Source organism: Giraffa tippelskirchi, chromosome 11 (assembly GCF_054371585.1).
Source record: "Giraffa tippelskirchi isolate mGirTip1 chromosome 11, T2T-mGirTip1v1.2.pri, whole genome shotgun sequence".
NCBI lineage: Eukaryota > Metazoa > Chordata > Mammalia > Artiodactyla > Giraffidae > Giraffa > Giraffa tippelskirchi.
The window spans coordinates 56,259,659-56,276,374 of NC_137285.1; the positions used below are offsets into that span (position 1 = coordinate 56,259,659).

Consider the following 16,716-nt stretch of genomic DNA (forward strand, 5'->3'; position numbering starts at 1 on the left):
CAAGGCTCCTCTGATTTCCTCCCAGTGTCTCCAAACATCAACGAAGCACTCTAGGGCACTCCCATGTGACTCTCAAACAAAATAAAGAAGAATATGCAGTGAAAATCAGAATGGAATCACTGTACCTTCCCTCCCAACATCTTTTTAAAGGTCTATTGCATGATTAAAAGTTTACTGCATGATTATATGTGGAAAACTGCTCTAAAGCCTTGGAACATTGGAAAATTCATGCTGGAAAAAAATAAATGTAATTTAGGTAACAGAAAAATTAATACACCCGTTTAAAAAAATACTGGAATGCAACTACTCTGGTGAGGAGTACAATGACTGTATGAAGTACACAGAAAAAGGATGACAATAAATCCTTAAAGAATGACATCTTTTTAAAAAAGTGGTCACAAGCAAGGACCAGAAACAAATGCTGTATTTAGAGGGCCATTGGTTTGTGAAATCCTTGTGGGATGGAATTGTCCAACCAAAATCTATTAAAGAAGCATGGATCTCTTAGGCACCTATAAATATTTGTCAGTGAGGATGGTTAATAGACAAACCATCTGGTGCCCCTGATCTTCACAATTTGATAATGTCTGTATTGTTATTGCTCAAGAGATTTCTGTTGCATAAACCGACACTCAGTGTATATGCTGATGGAAAAGGAAGGTCCAAGCCAACTCTGAGAGCATTAAAGTGTGTGTGTGTGTGTGTGTGTGAGGGGAACAAGGAAACTCGTCTCCTTTGACAAATTCACAGTCCTTGGTTAACTTCTCATTAGCAGTCTGCTCACATCTCATTCCCATTAAGAGTATTCCGTTTTCTTTGTCTAAAGTGTTGAGTGGTTATGAATAGTAAGGATAGACTATCTGTAATTATTTTTTAATTATTAATGGTTTTGTTAGATCCTTTCACTTTTACATTACGTTTCTGTTAATGTAAGTTAAATCAAAATGTACTTCAGTTTCCAAGCTGTTCCCCAATGTATTTTTCATTCTTTCATAACACTACTTCAGATTTCTATAAGATGTCTGTGAGAAAGCTTGTCTTTCTGGAAACACCCTCCCCACGCTAATAGATTCAGGGACCGTTCTGTTCTGCAAACCCACTAGCCATAGCTTTAGTAATCACGAAATTTCTAAATTCCCAATAGGACTCAACGTCAGAATCACAATGCGTACAAAAGTCATTTGATATTAGCCAGTATCTTTAAACTAAACACAGGAGCATCAGCTCCATTCATAACCCCCTCCCATGAAGATCTTTTGGAACTTTATGAATCCGAAGATTCTCAATTAACTTGAAACGAAAGGAGAAAATGAGTGAGTCTGAAAGGAACAGATATCAGTGGCAGAAACTAATGTACTGGGTTTGTGGTCTAGCTATATACCTTGAAGAGTAGTGTGGTAGGAACAAATATTCAAGTAGTGTGCCTTAGGAAGATAATGAGAGAGACAGAGAGAGAGGGAGGGAGGGAGAGGGAGAGTTTCCCTGGAGAGAAGGGAAAAAAGTCTACCTTTTAATCAATTTTTCCATCACCAGCAGATTGGCACTTTCTGATGGGGCACTGTTCCTTCAGAGAAATGCTCCTGCCTTGTATTTACTAAGGGTCCTGATTTCAGATCTAGTGTTAGGCAACTCACACAAATTAGACTAGAGCCCCAGTGAGCAAAAAGAAGAGAAAATGGGAGAGATTTTTTTTTTCATCTTTTAACTACACAGAACACTCAGCCCCAGGGATTATTGTACCATTACAGTTGGTGACCTCGGAATTAAAAAAAAAAGTTACTAGATCAGCTCTGGGGATAAAGAAGGGGCACCTAGTGCAACATTTCTGGCTGAGGTCGGGTGCAGTCACCCCCAAGGAATCGACGAAGGAAACCAGATCTTAGCCCGAAGTATAAAGTTAACATACACTGCACTGAACACGAAAGCTACGAAAAATGACTGGATAAATTATGCAGAGGGATTTCTGGATTTCTTTCAAGTAATTAAGTTTCGATTTCTTGCATTTATTTTAGTTCCAGGAAGCGCAAGGCGCCATGGACTGCAAAAAGTCTTCATCGATTGTTCCAATGCCTTAAGTTTGATTTCGTGACTGGACTTAACTTTGGGAAGAGGTAAACACACGGACCAGGGAAATTCACTACGACAAACAATAACAGTTTCATCGGGGAAAGTAAACATAGGGGCGCTTGCTTGGGCACAGAACGCGGAGACCTGACCCCCTCCCCTTTGCACGGAGAGTGGGGAGGGGAGAAACAGGTGTGAATCTGAGTGAGTGTGCGTGAGTGTTGGCACTTGTGTGTGTGCATGCGTGGGTGTAAGCGTGTCTGTGTGTGTATATCCGTGCCTAAGAGTGTGATTCGCGCCCTGGAGCTCTGGGGAGTAAGAAGTTGGAAACGGAGGACTCACTCTTTCCCTCGGGCGGATGTTAATTTCTTGGCGCCGGTTGTGTTTGCTCAGAAGCTTGGTCGACGCCAGTGCTCGCCTCACTTCGACCTCAGTCAGCCTATCCGCCGGGATCGTGAAGGCGTCTAGGAGCTTTGCTAGCATCCAGCGGGCCTGGGGCTGGCGAGTCCCGCGTTCCCTCTTCCCAGTCAGCCGGCTTTATTTGAAATTCAGCTCCGCGCCTTTCCCTCCACCGGGGAAAAGGGAACCGTTGCCCTCCTTTTCTACCTTGCCTTTTCTCATCCTCTGGTCCCCTGCCCGGCCACTGTCCTCAGTCCAGAATTATCTAGAGAGTCCCACTTGGCTTGTCCGGCCACTACAGGGCCCTGGCCCGGGAGCCAATCTCTCCCTACCCTCAAAGTGCGCGCTCTCGAGCGCCAATGGCCCCGCTCCATTCGCCCTGCCAGGCGTTGTTGGGAGAGCAGGAGTTTGTGAGCCCGAATTTCGATCCAGCAGAGCCTGGGAACTGCCGGATGTAGAGGTTTCCGTAGACACTTGCTGAGTGCTTACAGCCGGAGGCGTTGAGAGTGAGAGTTAGCCAGGAAGGCACTGAGGCCAGAGTGCGCCCTCGCGCACGGGCGGTGCCTGGTAGCTTTGGGAGAAAGAGGTACTCCTTCCGACCTCTAAGGGAAAGGGACTTGGGACTCAGGGGGAGCCAGTGGAGAGAGAAAGTTAGAGACAAACACAAGAGCAGTGGTGAACTTGCTCGGAAGAGGAAAGGTGTTTGAGCAAAACGCACCCCTACTCCTCGAAATAGCCCCAGGGCCTAAGAAATCCAGGCAAGCCCTCCTCCCACCCCTTCCGCGCTGTAGCTGGGCTCTCTGGGCGCTCCCAGAGGGCTCAATTTCAGGGCTAATTTCCTCCTTCTCTTTTCTTCCTTGGAACAGCGGAGGCCATGGAGGAGTTTGTGCCCTAAGCTACAGAGTGCAGAGAGAGCTTAGGGGGTCGGAGTCTATTCAGATCCAGAGCAGACTGACCTTGAGAAGATGGGACGCGGGAGAATCCATCCTTTCTCCCTTTCCTCCCTCAAGCCCTAACAACCCGAGGTTCGGGATGGAGCACGAAAGGGGTCAGATCTGTCTTTTCAAAAAATCTTCCTTGTAATCCAACTCAATTCTGTTTGAAATGCAGAGAAATCACACTGCCCTTAATGGATTAAAATTTAATAAAACACATTAGGTCCAGTAAAATATGAATGCACTGCTTAAAATTTTAATAGTAAATTAGGTCCCAGATACAGGAGAGGAGACAGTGATTTCTCCTCTCGGGATGGCTGCGGGCTGATTTCAGGGCGGGAGGGGGTGCCTACTGCAGGGACCCCGCTGCCAGGGAGCTTGAGTGGAACCTCAAGCGATTCTTTGCCCGCGGGAGGGAAGTTGGTCACATCTATCGCATCTGGCAGCGATGGGACAGAAGCTATTGTCAAACAAAGAGGCTTGGCGAAAAGAAAGGCGCCCCTCTGGTAGTCACACACATGTGACACACATGTAGTTGATTCATTTTCTATTTCTCTTCTTACAGAGAAAAGAAAATCACTTCTCTGCTTTCAGTTTATTAGGCAGGTCTGAAGGTGTGCATAGGCACCAGGGCAGATAAATGCTTGGACATAAAAGTGTACGTGGAGGTCATATGAAGCAGATTCCCAAGGTTGGGCCATTTGCTGCTGTCCCTTGGGTTTATTCTCAACTTCCCTGTTGTTTAGATGGTTCCCGCTACCTGGGGGACTGGAGTCTTACTTCCTCAGAGAGCAGCTTCCACACTTGCCGGTGCACTTTGCAACACTGCCTGTGGGCAAAACCAAAATGGGTTTTATTGATAACACCGCAAAGAGCTTGGTACTCTGGACACTTCTGGTAGGAGAGATTTCAAGATTGCAAGTCGTGGTGACGAAGGAAGAATTGCATTTCCCCTCTAATACAACTTGATCACTGCTGTTCATTTTCTTATTGAGTGAGAAAAGGAGAAATCTAACTCTCACCTGGTTTTGAAAAAAAAAACTATGTGTTTTCCAAGAGGATGTGAATGCAGGTAAATATACTCTTGAATTGCTTTACAACTACATATTAATTTGTTTCACCTTGATAATTAGAATAAATAGCTCCCCCCTTTTTTGATCTGGAATTAGAGATACCATTGAGAAATATCAGAAAGATTTTTAAAAGTTGTGTTAAATTAATTCAGTGACATATAGATTTTAGACACCAGGAAAATATTCTCTTGGGAGTTGTCCTGCTTAAAATAGTTTTAATCACTAAACTTCATATCAAACAAAGTTTGTCCAGTCATTTCAACAGTGTCCTCTTTATTTCATGAATTTATTATACTATCTTATTTACCATATGAAGTGGTGACAAGTGTTTAGCATTTTGGAGATCAGTTGTCAGTTGCTATTAAAATCAAGATTAATTCATATTAACGATATGCATTTCTCAATACTCCCAGGTGACAACATACATTAAAACAACTATGGCAAGTAATTAAGCTCAATGAAGGGGGAGGGGACAAGGAAAGGTCCAAAACACCCCCAAATATTTGATTTTGCAATCCAAGTTCAGCTGACTGGTGCCATAATAACGCTTGGGAAACTCCTCAGGGTTGCTTTTCACTTTACATCTAATTAGGCACCTAATGAAAGAGAAGAATTTTTCCCCTTGTGGTTTTTTTTCTCCTTGATATTCTTATGCCTTTATTTAAATAGATAAACACATTGTTTATGAGGTGCAATACCCAAAAGTTTTTCCTATGATTCCCTTAGTATTATAATCTGGAAGAACTAGGTAGATGCACATCTTTGCCTTCTAGTTATTTTCCTCCTCCACTCTTACTTTTAGTCCTTTGGTTCTTACACAGTTCTGAGAGAGTACACACCAAAAATATTTTAATGGATTTCTTTTAGGTTTTAGAGATGCTCAACAGTTTATACTAATTAGATCATCCAAAGCCTTTTGAAGATTAAGCAAATTGGACAACCCTTGTTAATTAGAACATAATTTGAAGTTTGAAATTATATCATTGATGAAGTAGTCTAATTAATATGACGATATGTTAATGGACCAGTGAGACCCAGCAACACTGGAGTTTGGCTTGAACCTCTCCGACGTTTGCACAAAAATCCTCCCTCCTATACCGACATTAATAAAAGATTTCTATAGACTTCAGTCTTTCCACGATGACATACAATTTATAGTACACACAATGCATTAGCCCATAGTACTGCTCAATTTTTTCACTATTATGAAAACTAATAAATTCGTCAAGCTGAATTAAGCATACAAATCAGATGAGGCATAGCAGATTACACAGTGAAGCACAGTGTCTCCCGAGCCTAAATGAAATTTCAATCTAATAATTCCTTCCTGGCCCAGTCATAATTTGTTTAGAGATGTTGTTCTACTTCTTTCAAAGCGCTATTCGCACTATAATTAAATGATACTCAAGCCTTTAACTTTGATTTATTTCATTTCTCGAAGCTTGAGACAGTGAGAGCTGTACAATGTCACTTTTTTTTTTATTTCCTTGAAATTACCCTGGCTGTTGTTGAGGTAGAAATTAAACACCTAAGCATTTACTTGAACCGACCGGCGCAAGCCACATTCATTCATGTCAACACCTCTCTGCAGTCCCGTGTCCAGGCTTCTCTGGCCTTCTTCTCGGGAACACTGCTAGTAGGAATTCCCTTTGGCTACTATTTATTATTTTCCTCCACGTACGGGAGGAGGAAGGCAAGCCTCGGAGTTGCAAGGGGGTTAAGCACCATGGACAGAGCCCGTCGCGCGCCGTTTGCTTCAGCTTCCCTAGTACTCTGGCGACTCCCGAGGACTGTGCTCCCGACTTGAACCTGCTATCCTGCCCCGCAGAGGTCATGGGTGAACGAGAGACCCCCTACTTGCCACCGCCGGAGGGCTTCCAGGCGCCAACCACTCGAGGGCCCCCCTTCGCCACGCTCCTTGCCACTCTGTTTTGTCCCAGCCCGCGCCAGAGCCTCTCAGGCCTACCGCCTGCTCTCGCACCTGCTCGCCTTCCCCAGGCACCGGGTGCCTGCACCTGCTCCCAGCCACCCCCGTCCGGTTCGGGCCACCCGCGGGCTCTAGCGTGCGGGTCTCAGGGCCTTCTCCCCCTCGCCGGTACCCCGCTCCCTCTGCACTCTGGGGAGGCAGGTGACAGCCGTCCCTAACACCGAGAGAAGTAGAAGGAAGGTGATGTGTGTGCGCGCGCGCGTCTTGTTGTAGGAGAGTGCCTGCTTCTTTTACAACTGCAAATAAGAGTGTGTGTCCACTTTTAATAAAAGTGGTCCGCTCTGGGACAAAAGTGCGAGCAAAGTGTTGGCTAAAAATAGGCTCTCTCTGCACGGAGCGGCTGTGGAAATGAAGATAAGTGGAGCTCGTGCCAGCCCCTGAGGGCGTGTGTGTGTGTGTGTGTGTGTGTGTGTGTGTGTGTGTGTATTCGGGTGGGGAGGACTTTTTGTAGCACATGCGCTCTGTGATCTCTGGCCCTGCCCCTCGTCAGTTGCCCCTTCCTTCTTTGATTGTGGCTAATGAAGAATAATAAATCCAGTAGCAGGGTTTGCCAGTGGATCCGCCCAAGACCTAACTCACACTGAACTGGAGACAGGGAGGAGGAGAAGGAAGATCCGGAGGAAGAGAAAAGAGGGTGGAGAGGAGTGTCTGTCGGCGGTGGTGGTGGGGGGAGTACCCGGGGGCCTGGCGGGCACCGGGTGGGGGGAGTCGCATGCGCAAAGGCGACGGGAGCCGGCTCCTCCGCCGTCCAATCCGCTGAGAGCAGTGAAAAACCGAGTGTCAGAGAAAGCCCTGCAGCCCTGTCGACCCCAGGTCTCTTCGGCACCAGGCACCCGCCGGGCGGAGGGGGCGCAGAGCCAAGCGCCAACCACTGCGCGTACCAGCCGGAAGCGCGGAGCAGCACGGAGCATCCAGGTCCGCGGCAGGGTCCGCGTTCTCGACACTGTGGTCGCGAGCCCAGGATTGGGGTCACCCGAGCGGCAGGGAGGGGCGGACCGAGTTGGGGGCGGAGGCCTGCAACTTAGCAGTAAGCGGGAGGCGGGGGAGGCAGCCAGGTAAGAGGCTTTCGTTGTAGCCTAGGGGAAAACTCAGCCGAGGCCGCTTTGGCCCGCAACTTTATTTAGTAGTTTCTTTTCCTGGCGAGGCGTATACTGGGCTCAGGAAGCCGGAGGGGCTGGAGGTCGGCTGTTAGGTAGGAACTGCCCAGCGACTGGAGCGCAGTAGGTCTACCCAGCGGGTCTACTGGCCAACCCGGTAGAGTTGAGCAGGGGACCGCTCTAAGTGAGTGCGGTGGGGCGCGGGGAAGGGACAGCGGCGTCAGCGCGCGGGCGGGGGCAGGAAGGGGAGGCGGAGGCCGCGGGGAGGGGAGCGGCGCGGGGAGCGGGAGGGGGGAGTCAGGAGAGCAGAAAGGACCAAAGCCTGGAGGAAGCCAAGAGGGAGCAGGGGCGACGCTAGAATCCGAGCAGGAGAAACCGGCGCTTCCAGGCAGGGGAGGGCGGAGGCGCGCGGGAGGGAGGAAGGGCGGGGTGTGCGGGGGCAGGCGCGGGGAGAGGGGAGTATAACTCTGCGGCCGCGAACAGCGGGGGCAGTTTCGGGCGCCCAGGTTCTGCAGCCAGCGCCAAGCGGAGCCCAGCATCCGCTCAGACTGACCTCAGTAGCCAGCGGTGGAGCGCGTAGCCAGGGCCAGGCGCGCAGAGCTCGGAGCGGCGGCGAGTGAGCACAACTTTGCATCGCCCTTCCCCGCTTCGGCTCTCGCCCAGCACTTCTCGGGAGGGTCCCAGCAGCCGGGGCCAGTGCGTGCGCCTCGGACCGGCGCCCGAGCGGGCGGGGAAGATGATGATGATGTCCTTGAACAGCAAGCAGGCGTTCAGCATGCCGCACGGCAGCAGCCTGCACGTGGAGCCTAAGTACTCGGCTTTGCACAGCGCCTCGCCCGGGTCCTCTGCACCCGCGGCGCCCTCCGCCAGCTCTCCGAGCAGCTCGAGCAATGCTGGCGGCGGCGGCGGGAGTGGCGGGGGCGGCGGAGGCCGGAGCAGCAGCTCAAGTAGCAGTGGCAGCAGCGGCGGCAGCGGCGGGGGCTCCGAGGCGATGCGGAGAGCGTGTCTTCCAACCCCACCGGTGCGTATTTCTGCATAATCACCGCTTAAAGGCACATTTTGACAGCCCCCTTTATCTGCTTGATGTTTTTTTCATGTCTGCACAGCAAATCACCCCACACCTCCAACCAGTTTTCCCCCCTCTCTCTCGCTTATGTATTCAGCGGGTCTTTCCTTTCATATTAATTTTTATGACCTGGAATGTTGCCTTTGCGCGTGTTGTGTTGTGTTGTGTTTGCAGGCTCACTTTCCTCCTCCTCGTGCACTCTTGGTTTCTCTCCGTGGCTTCCCTCCTCTCCTCCTCACCCGCTAGTTTCAGGATTATTATCATCATTATTACTATTATTATTTTAACGTTCTGGGAATGTTGTAGGCGCGGCGGCGGTGCGGAGCGCTGGGCCGGAGCTTCCGGAGAGAGTGCGCACAATTCCCTGCTGAGAGTAATGTGTGCCTTTTACTTGCAATTGCAGAGCAATATATTCGGCGGGCTGGATGAGAGTCTGCTGGCCCGCGCCGAGGCTCTGGCGGCGGTGGACATCGTCTCCCAAAGCAAGAGCCATCACCATCACCCGCCCCACCACAGCCCCTTCAAGCCGGACGCCACCTACCACACCATGAATACCATCCCGTGCACGTCGGCTGCCTCCTCTTCGTCGGTGCCCATCTCGCATCCGTCCGCGTTGGCGGGCACGCACCACCACCACCATCATCACCACCATCACCACCATCAGCCGCACCAGGCGCTGGAGGGCGAGCTGCTGGAGCACCTGAGTCCCGGCCTGGCGCTGGGTGCCATGGCGGGCCCCGACGGCGCCGTGGTGTCCACTCCAGCTCACGCGCCGCACATGGCTACCATGAACCCCATGCACCAAGCTGCTCTCAGCATGGCCCACGCGCACGGGCTGCCCTCACACATGGGCTGCATGAGCGACGTGGACGCCGACCCCCGGGACCTGGAGGCATTCGCCGAGCGCTTCAAGCAGCGACGCATCAAGCTGGGGGTGACCCAGGCCGATGTGGGCTCCGCGCTGGCCAACCTCAAGATCCCCGGCGTGGGCTCGCTCAGCCAGAGCACCATCTGCAGGTTCGAGTCCCTCACTTTGTCTCACAACAATATGATCGCGCTCAAACCCATCCTGCAAGCGTGGCTGGAGGAGGCGGAGAAGTCTCACCGTGAGAAGCTCACCAAGCCGGAGCTCTTCAACGGCGCGGAGAAAAAGCGCAAGCGCACGTCCATCGCGGCGCCAGAGAAGCGTTCGCTGGAAGCCTACTTCGCCATCCAGCCGCGGCCCTCCTCCGAAAAGATCGCCGCGATCGCCGAGAAGCTGGACCTTAAGAAAAACGTGGTGCGCGTCTGGTTCTGCAACCAGAGGCAGAAACAGAAAAGAATGAAATATTCCGCGGGCATTTAGGAGACCCACTTTAGGCCTCTCCAGGGACAGGCCCCCTCCTCGTCTCCCCCACCCCCACCCCTCCTGCCTCTTTTCTTTCCATTTTTCGCGGCCAGAGAACAATTCCAGTAAATGTGAATCCAGAGAAAGCGAGGATTGGAGAGCGAGCGAACGCGTGAGCTACTGAGCCCAAGCCCGGTGAGAATGTGAAACGATTTCTCAAAGAAAAGAAAAACAAAAGAAGGGATTTGTCAAGTTGTAGCAAAGTTGTCCCTTTCGACCCCACCCACTCGGAAAAGGCACCTCGGCCTCTTCAGAGGAAGTCTGGAGCTGGCTGTTTGCAGGAAGGCAGACGAGACAGCCTTTTAAAAGGCCCCCAGAATGATCAAGTAAGATTTGTTTTTATTCCTAAAGACGTCACCCTTGTTCAAGTTTAGAAGTTACACTTTGCAGCTATTTTTCAGAAATAGAAATTGATTCAGGACTGCAACTTTAAACTAGAGTTGATGCTTAATGTGATAGAGACATCTCTAAAGTATTTTGAATTAAAAAAAAAGATGGCAGATTTTCTGCATTTACACTGTATATTATATATATATTTTTATTGTGGTTCTTACCCCCTTCTTCCTTCTCTGAAGTGTTAATGCTTAAGAAAGGAGTTGGCCTGCTGTGTTCACTGATCTTGAAAGCTATTATTAGATTACTGCTGAACAACCCTCTGTAAATTATTAATTTATCTCTCTAGCAACTTAATTTGTGCACATTCTAATTAATTAAACTTCTTTAGTCTTAACAAACAGGGGGGGAAGTATAGCTAGTGAAGTTAAAATTTTTTTATGTTTAATGAGTTTACTGAATTTATACAGTTTTCCTCTTATACTGTGTTCCTTTTGGCCCATCTGTATATTCTCACTTTGAATGAAGATTGTTTTTTTCTTTGTTTTCACTGGTAGTGTTCTGATTTGTGAGTCAATACTCAGTAATGGATGTCTTAACCGTGTAGACCTGATTCACTGTCCAAAGTATTGTTTACTTTGTTACATATTTAATGGGGATTCCCACACTGTCCCTGCTACACATGCACTCTCTCACTCACTCTTACACACACACACACACACACACACACACACACACCTCTAATGGAAGAGAAGTCAAGCAGTTGGAAGCATGACTATGATGCATCATTTTCTAGCTTTAGGTGCATTTGTCACTTGGTGTTTGCCCTTCCAGATTTTAAGATTTCACCAACGTATTTCAGTCTTCTAGTTTTCAATTGCTTTGTGGACTACATTTTAACATTTACAAGAATTCTTCCTCCTTCCGTTTTTCCTTTTGGAGGTTTGTTTGTAGAAAAACTAATTTGAACTATAAGAAAGACAGTGCACTGCTTTGTAAATTCACATTGTTTGGTAGAATTCTTTTGGAACAACAAAAAAATTAGGTACATGATGACTGGTACCTTATCTATTGTAAATATTTCATTCAAAATGATGCACATATAGATATATTCTTACAAATTTTGCTGTATTGCTGTTCCATTTAAGGCTCTCTGAAGTCTTGAATTCTGTATATGACCTGGTTTCTTGTTTTTGTTAATAGATGGTTTATTTACTATGGTAATGTACTAAGTTATTTTTGGTGTTGTTTGATTGTCTTTCATTGAAGAGATGATTTTAATGTTTTATTGGCAAAGTATGCTGCTTTTTCATTAAAATATGCTATTAAAATTAAATGGCTTTTAAAATGTGATGCTGTTTTAAATCATTTACATGGGAATTATTTTGATGAGGGATTTTTTTAAAGCAGAAACCCATTTTGATGGTTTATTATGCAGTGATTGTTGCCAAAGTTTGACTTGGATTTAGTGGAGGGTGTTTCTCTAGGAAAGTAGAAAACAACAGGGTTTATAATAGCCAAGCTCATCTCACAAAGTGCTTTGCTTTTCTGGGCAGATGAAGTCACAACATTTGGCTCCAAATACCTCACTTGGAGTTCTTTTTCCAGATTGGCAAAATTCTGTGAAGAGAATCTTTATGAGCAGAGATATTGCATAGGTAAAGGGAAGAAGGGAGCTCAGTTCAGCTCTTAGCAGCACTGGGAGACTGGGTGTGGCAAATGTCAAGGCCTGTTTGGGGGAGTGGGACACCCTGGTTGAGGCCTGGGGGATAGCCCACTATACTTCTCAGTCCAGTCATCACTCCTAGAGAGCAGTGCTCCACAGTCAGAGCAGGAAGTACCTACGTTACTGGGTTATGAAGTAAAGCATCTCTCTCTCTCTCTCTTTTTCCATGGCCTTTAAGGAAACTCACATTCTGTAAGAGGCAGAGTGGGGCTGAGGAAAAAATCTTAGGTGGTTAGGGAAGCAAAATTTTGCCCCCTCTCTATGACTCATCCAGACACCAAAGTTGGTGACAGCCTGTCTACTAGTGTTTTGACACAAAGAAATTCTGCCCATTTGACACATCAACTTTTCTTTTTCTGATCCTAGTTTCAAGAAACCTCCTCACCAATTTTAATAATTTTCAGACTTCTTACGACAGTTGGGCAACACATTAAGTTTTTAAAGTCTTTTTTCCCAGGAAAGCTCTGGTTTAGATATTTATATTATTTCTGTGAAATTAATATGATTAAAATATCATATTAATTATAGGTCCAACAAGAAGGAGGAAACAGGCCATTCTCCATGGGTAATTCTGCTACCTGAGATGTTACCCCTCTAATATGGAACTGTCTTGGAATATTTCTTATTTTGAGGATGAGGTAACAAAATATCCCATGTGCCAATGAAAACTGTTACAGTGGCTCAAGTTGGAACTAAGTGTGGTTGTAAAATTGATTATGACTTTCAGAAGTAACAGAAAGAGTTGTGAAAGGTGGAAGGATAATGGGTGAAAGGACTTATTTCTCTATAACTGAAATAAAAAAGATAACCAAAAGAACAAAATTCATATGTCCATTTAGAAATAACGAGATATACTGCAAAGATATCTAAGGAAATATAGAAAGTTGTGAAATTTAAAAGAAAAAAATTGTAATCCCATATATAGTGATATTGATGGCTTGATTTTATTTCTGTGTTTTGAAGGCTGAATGCCCCATTTCTCCACTTTACCGCCTATTATTAGATTCAATTTTCCTGAAAGTCTTTTCAGCCTACCTTCAATCTCACTGTAATAGGTACTGATTTCAGCACCACGGATAGTAACCACATGAGTCATTCTTGCTCCAACACGTTTGACTGTACAGTTCTAGCCAGTAGGAGAACTTTCTGCTTGCTTACTTTTTCTTGAGTGGAGGAAATGAATTAAGTGGCTTGAATATATAGCAAACCAGACTTCTGATCTAGGATAAAAATTATCTTCAATAAAGAACACCTCCTTCTTCCTATAAGTAGCTGTTATCTAGTGTGTGTTAGGAGAAAGGGGAGTCAGTTAGGGGAAAGACAGATAGGTGTGCTTGTGTTTTCTTTCTACAAATATAACATTTTTAAATGAAGAGAGGAATCTGGTAAAATAGTAGAAACTTAGAAATATAATGGATAGAAATAACATAGGTGTTCTTTTTAGTGCATTTTGAAATATATGATAGCTTCCGTGTTGCATGTTTGTCCTAAGTTTTTGTAAGTAAAGTGACAGAAAAGCAACTATCCATTTACTTCAACAGTTGAGTGAAGGCCTATATTTACTCCTTCATTCATCAAGTGTTCTTTGTCTCCTGTGTTCCTGGACTTTTACAACTATCACATTTTAAGTTCATCTTCTTTATGTTATTACAAGGGTAAAAAAACTTGCTTGCCTACAAAATGGAAATTTTATCTATTATTTAAACCTGCTTAAGTATGCTTATTTTATGAAAAAGTGGAATTTTTAAAAGAAATGTATTCTGAAAGTTTTCTATTAATGATAGTTATAGAGAAATACCAAAACAAAGGGATTTGAAAAGAAGAGGCTTGGTCTTAAAGACAAAATTAAAGGTAAGACAAGAAGGAACTCTGTACAAATTGTTGAGAAATGTCCATTTGATATTGGCTTTCAAAATACTCAGATGGATAAATAGCAGATTGTGCCTGATGATCCTTGTCATATTAATCAAATCTAATGGCATTCATGACTCATTTCCTAATTTTTTCTCCTAAGGTACACAATGACTATTTTATTGGAAAAAAATATTTTATGAATTGACTTAGCCACATACCTAGCCTTCCTCAATCTGATGTTTCAGAACTATGTAGTTTATTTTCTTTTAACTTCTTTAATGGCAAATGATCCTATTTTTTTTGGTTCAATGGGTAATCATTTAAGTCTGAAATAGAAAGGAGTAAGTGACTCCTTAAAGTGGAAAGGAGAATAGCAAAGATTGTTAAGGCCTGGTTGATAGCTAAGTACAATCTATACCAATTGGATAATACTATTATCCAGAAAGAGTGCAACTTTCTTTTGATATTTGACATTAAATCAGTTGGTCAATCCTTTATAGATTGAGTTTCATTGACACACAGCTTGGGGAAATATAATGGAAATATGAAAAGGAAATGAAGTAACTGGGCTTTATGTTCAAAGGAACCCTATCCTAACTTCTAGAAAATGTATTTTAAAAATAAATAACAATATATAACTAAGTCATTTACTATCAAGGAGAGATTCTAGATTTTCATTTTTGCCAAGAGAACTGGAATTTTGGGGGTGGGAGTAAAAATACTTTATTTTAAACTTTAAATGAATCAATTCATAATTTCATCTGTTGGGGCAGCTCTTTAAGAGTTGGTGAAAAAAGGCATTAAAAAATTCGCTTGATCTTAAAAGGCATATTATTCAGAGAATGAAGCTCAAATTTTTCTAAGCAAGCTATGACAGTAAGTTTAGAAATTCATCCTTTCAATTGTTTGGCAACAACAATTTATATTTCTAGGTAAATGGTCTACATTATAACTTAAAACTGCACTTTACTTTTCATTTGATCTTAAGGAGAGGGCCTGCAACAGAAGAAAAAAAAGAAGTTGGATTGGTATCCTGGTAGGACAAAAAGGAAGACAAAGGTTCCTGGATAGTTATGATGATAGAAATGTTTCTGAAGTCTACATTTGTCAGGAGACAGATTTATGACAATGAGGAAAAAATCACTAAATTTCCCCCTGCTTTGCTCCTTTAAAAGAGCCATTCCCAGTCCTGAAAGGCTATTATGAGCGAATTAATAAATTACACAGCGAATTATTAAATCCAGATAATTACAAGGAATAAGTAAGTAATCATTAGTTATCTCAGCTAATTACTGTGGGTCACAGCCAGCCGGAATGTGAAATCCTCCTCGGGAATTGAAATTAACTTTGCACAGTGAGTCTCTGCTTGACATCCCCAGTCTGTAGGCACATGGCAGCTCCCTTGTGAGCCAGTCTTTCTATTTAACTTGGAGAGAATAGAAATAAAATTAAGTGGCGATGTGATAATAGGAAGCTGCTCAGAAAGCAAACTGTGGGTTTTACTCTGCCTGGAGATGAAAACCTTTATTTATACCAGTTTCGATTTTTTTTTGAAGTACCCTTGTTGAGACAGGCTTCCTGAATACACCCCCCCCACACACACACCCCTAGTCCTCTGGTGTGACAGATAAGTAGCACAGGAAGAAGGCTCAAGAAGAACAAACGGTTTGAGGTGTGTGTGTGTGTGTGTGTGTGTGTGTGTGTGTGTGTGTGTGTGTGTGTTTGGGGGCAGCAGTGAGAAAGAAAGAAATAAAATGAAAATATTTCACCCTGCTTTCATCTCACACAGTGGAAAGGCTGTCAAAAAGTGCAGCCTGGTCTAATAATCTGTTTGTTTTGTTTGGGTAACAATATGCTTTCATCGTGCCACGGGAAGAACCAGCTTTGTGCAAATGTTGTCTCTCGTTGATCTTTCACCAGATGCTTCAAGAACTGATGTCACCTTCCCACACCCCCCGCCCCCCGCCCTGCCCCCCCACCCTCAGCATATAGCATCACTTTCTGAAGCCAGTCTCCACTACCCTTTCTCCCTCCACTTCCATCAACAACCTCCTCCCCACCCCCAGGCCTTCTCAAAGGGCCGAGAAGACAGCCAAGCTCCAAGCCTGTTGGAAAGTGGGAAATGTATCTGTGTGATAAAGTATGTGCATCACAGGGCTAGGAAAGACTGGACATACGAAGAAAACTGCTGTTAATATATTAAAATGAGGGGGGAAATCTAAGAGCTCTTTTTTTTTTTTTATCAATTGCAATTAGATGGACAGTCTTTCCGTTCATTCCCTGCTCTAGTCTGGGATGATAATAAAAATTTAATGAAGCCTGGGACGAGCAGAGAGCTCTGTCTAGGGACCGTGGAATAGAATATTTTAACTGTACATTTATACCAACTGTCTGGCTTCAAAGACGTGACTGCTTTTAATCTCGAATTAGAAAACCACAGACTTGAAATTAAATATTAGATACCCTCGGATTCCCTTCCTTTCTGAAATATTGTCACGACTCTGTTTTCCTCCACTGGCCTGTAACACACATATCTTAGGTCTCCAATTACATTTCCGTGAATAATAGATGGCTTTGATAGGGTGCAGTATTCTGGTGCTTTTGTTGTTTTTTTTTTTTTTAATAGAGTTAATGCAATATTAATTGGCTGTAGATGTTATAAGAATGCACAGCCCCCTTTTCAGGAACAAATCGATGAGATAGGGATGTGAGAGGGAGCGAAGGCGAAGGCTTTCCCCAGCCTAAGTCACTTCTTTGTGGAGGGGACCTTCTTAGAGCTTTGGGTAAGTGAAGGG

The 16,716-nt window shown here is 45.1% G+C and overlaps 1 protein-coding gene across 1 annotated transcript; it reads left to right on the top strand.

Moving 5' to 3' along the window:
* Window positions 1-8,291: 8,291 nt before the first annotated feature.
* POU4F2 (POU class 4 homeobox 2) lies at window positions 8,292-9,966 on the top strand. The gene is made up of 2 exons (XM_081538030.1): window positions 8,292-8,576; window positions 9,025-9,966. Exons 1-2 carry the CDS (start codon window positions 8,292-8,294, stop codon window positions 9,964-9,966), a joined length of 1,227 nt encoding a protein of 408 aa, XP_081394156.1.
* Window positions 9,967-16,716: the final 6,750 nt, after the last annotated feature.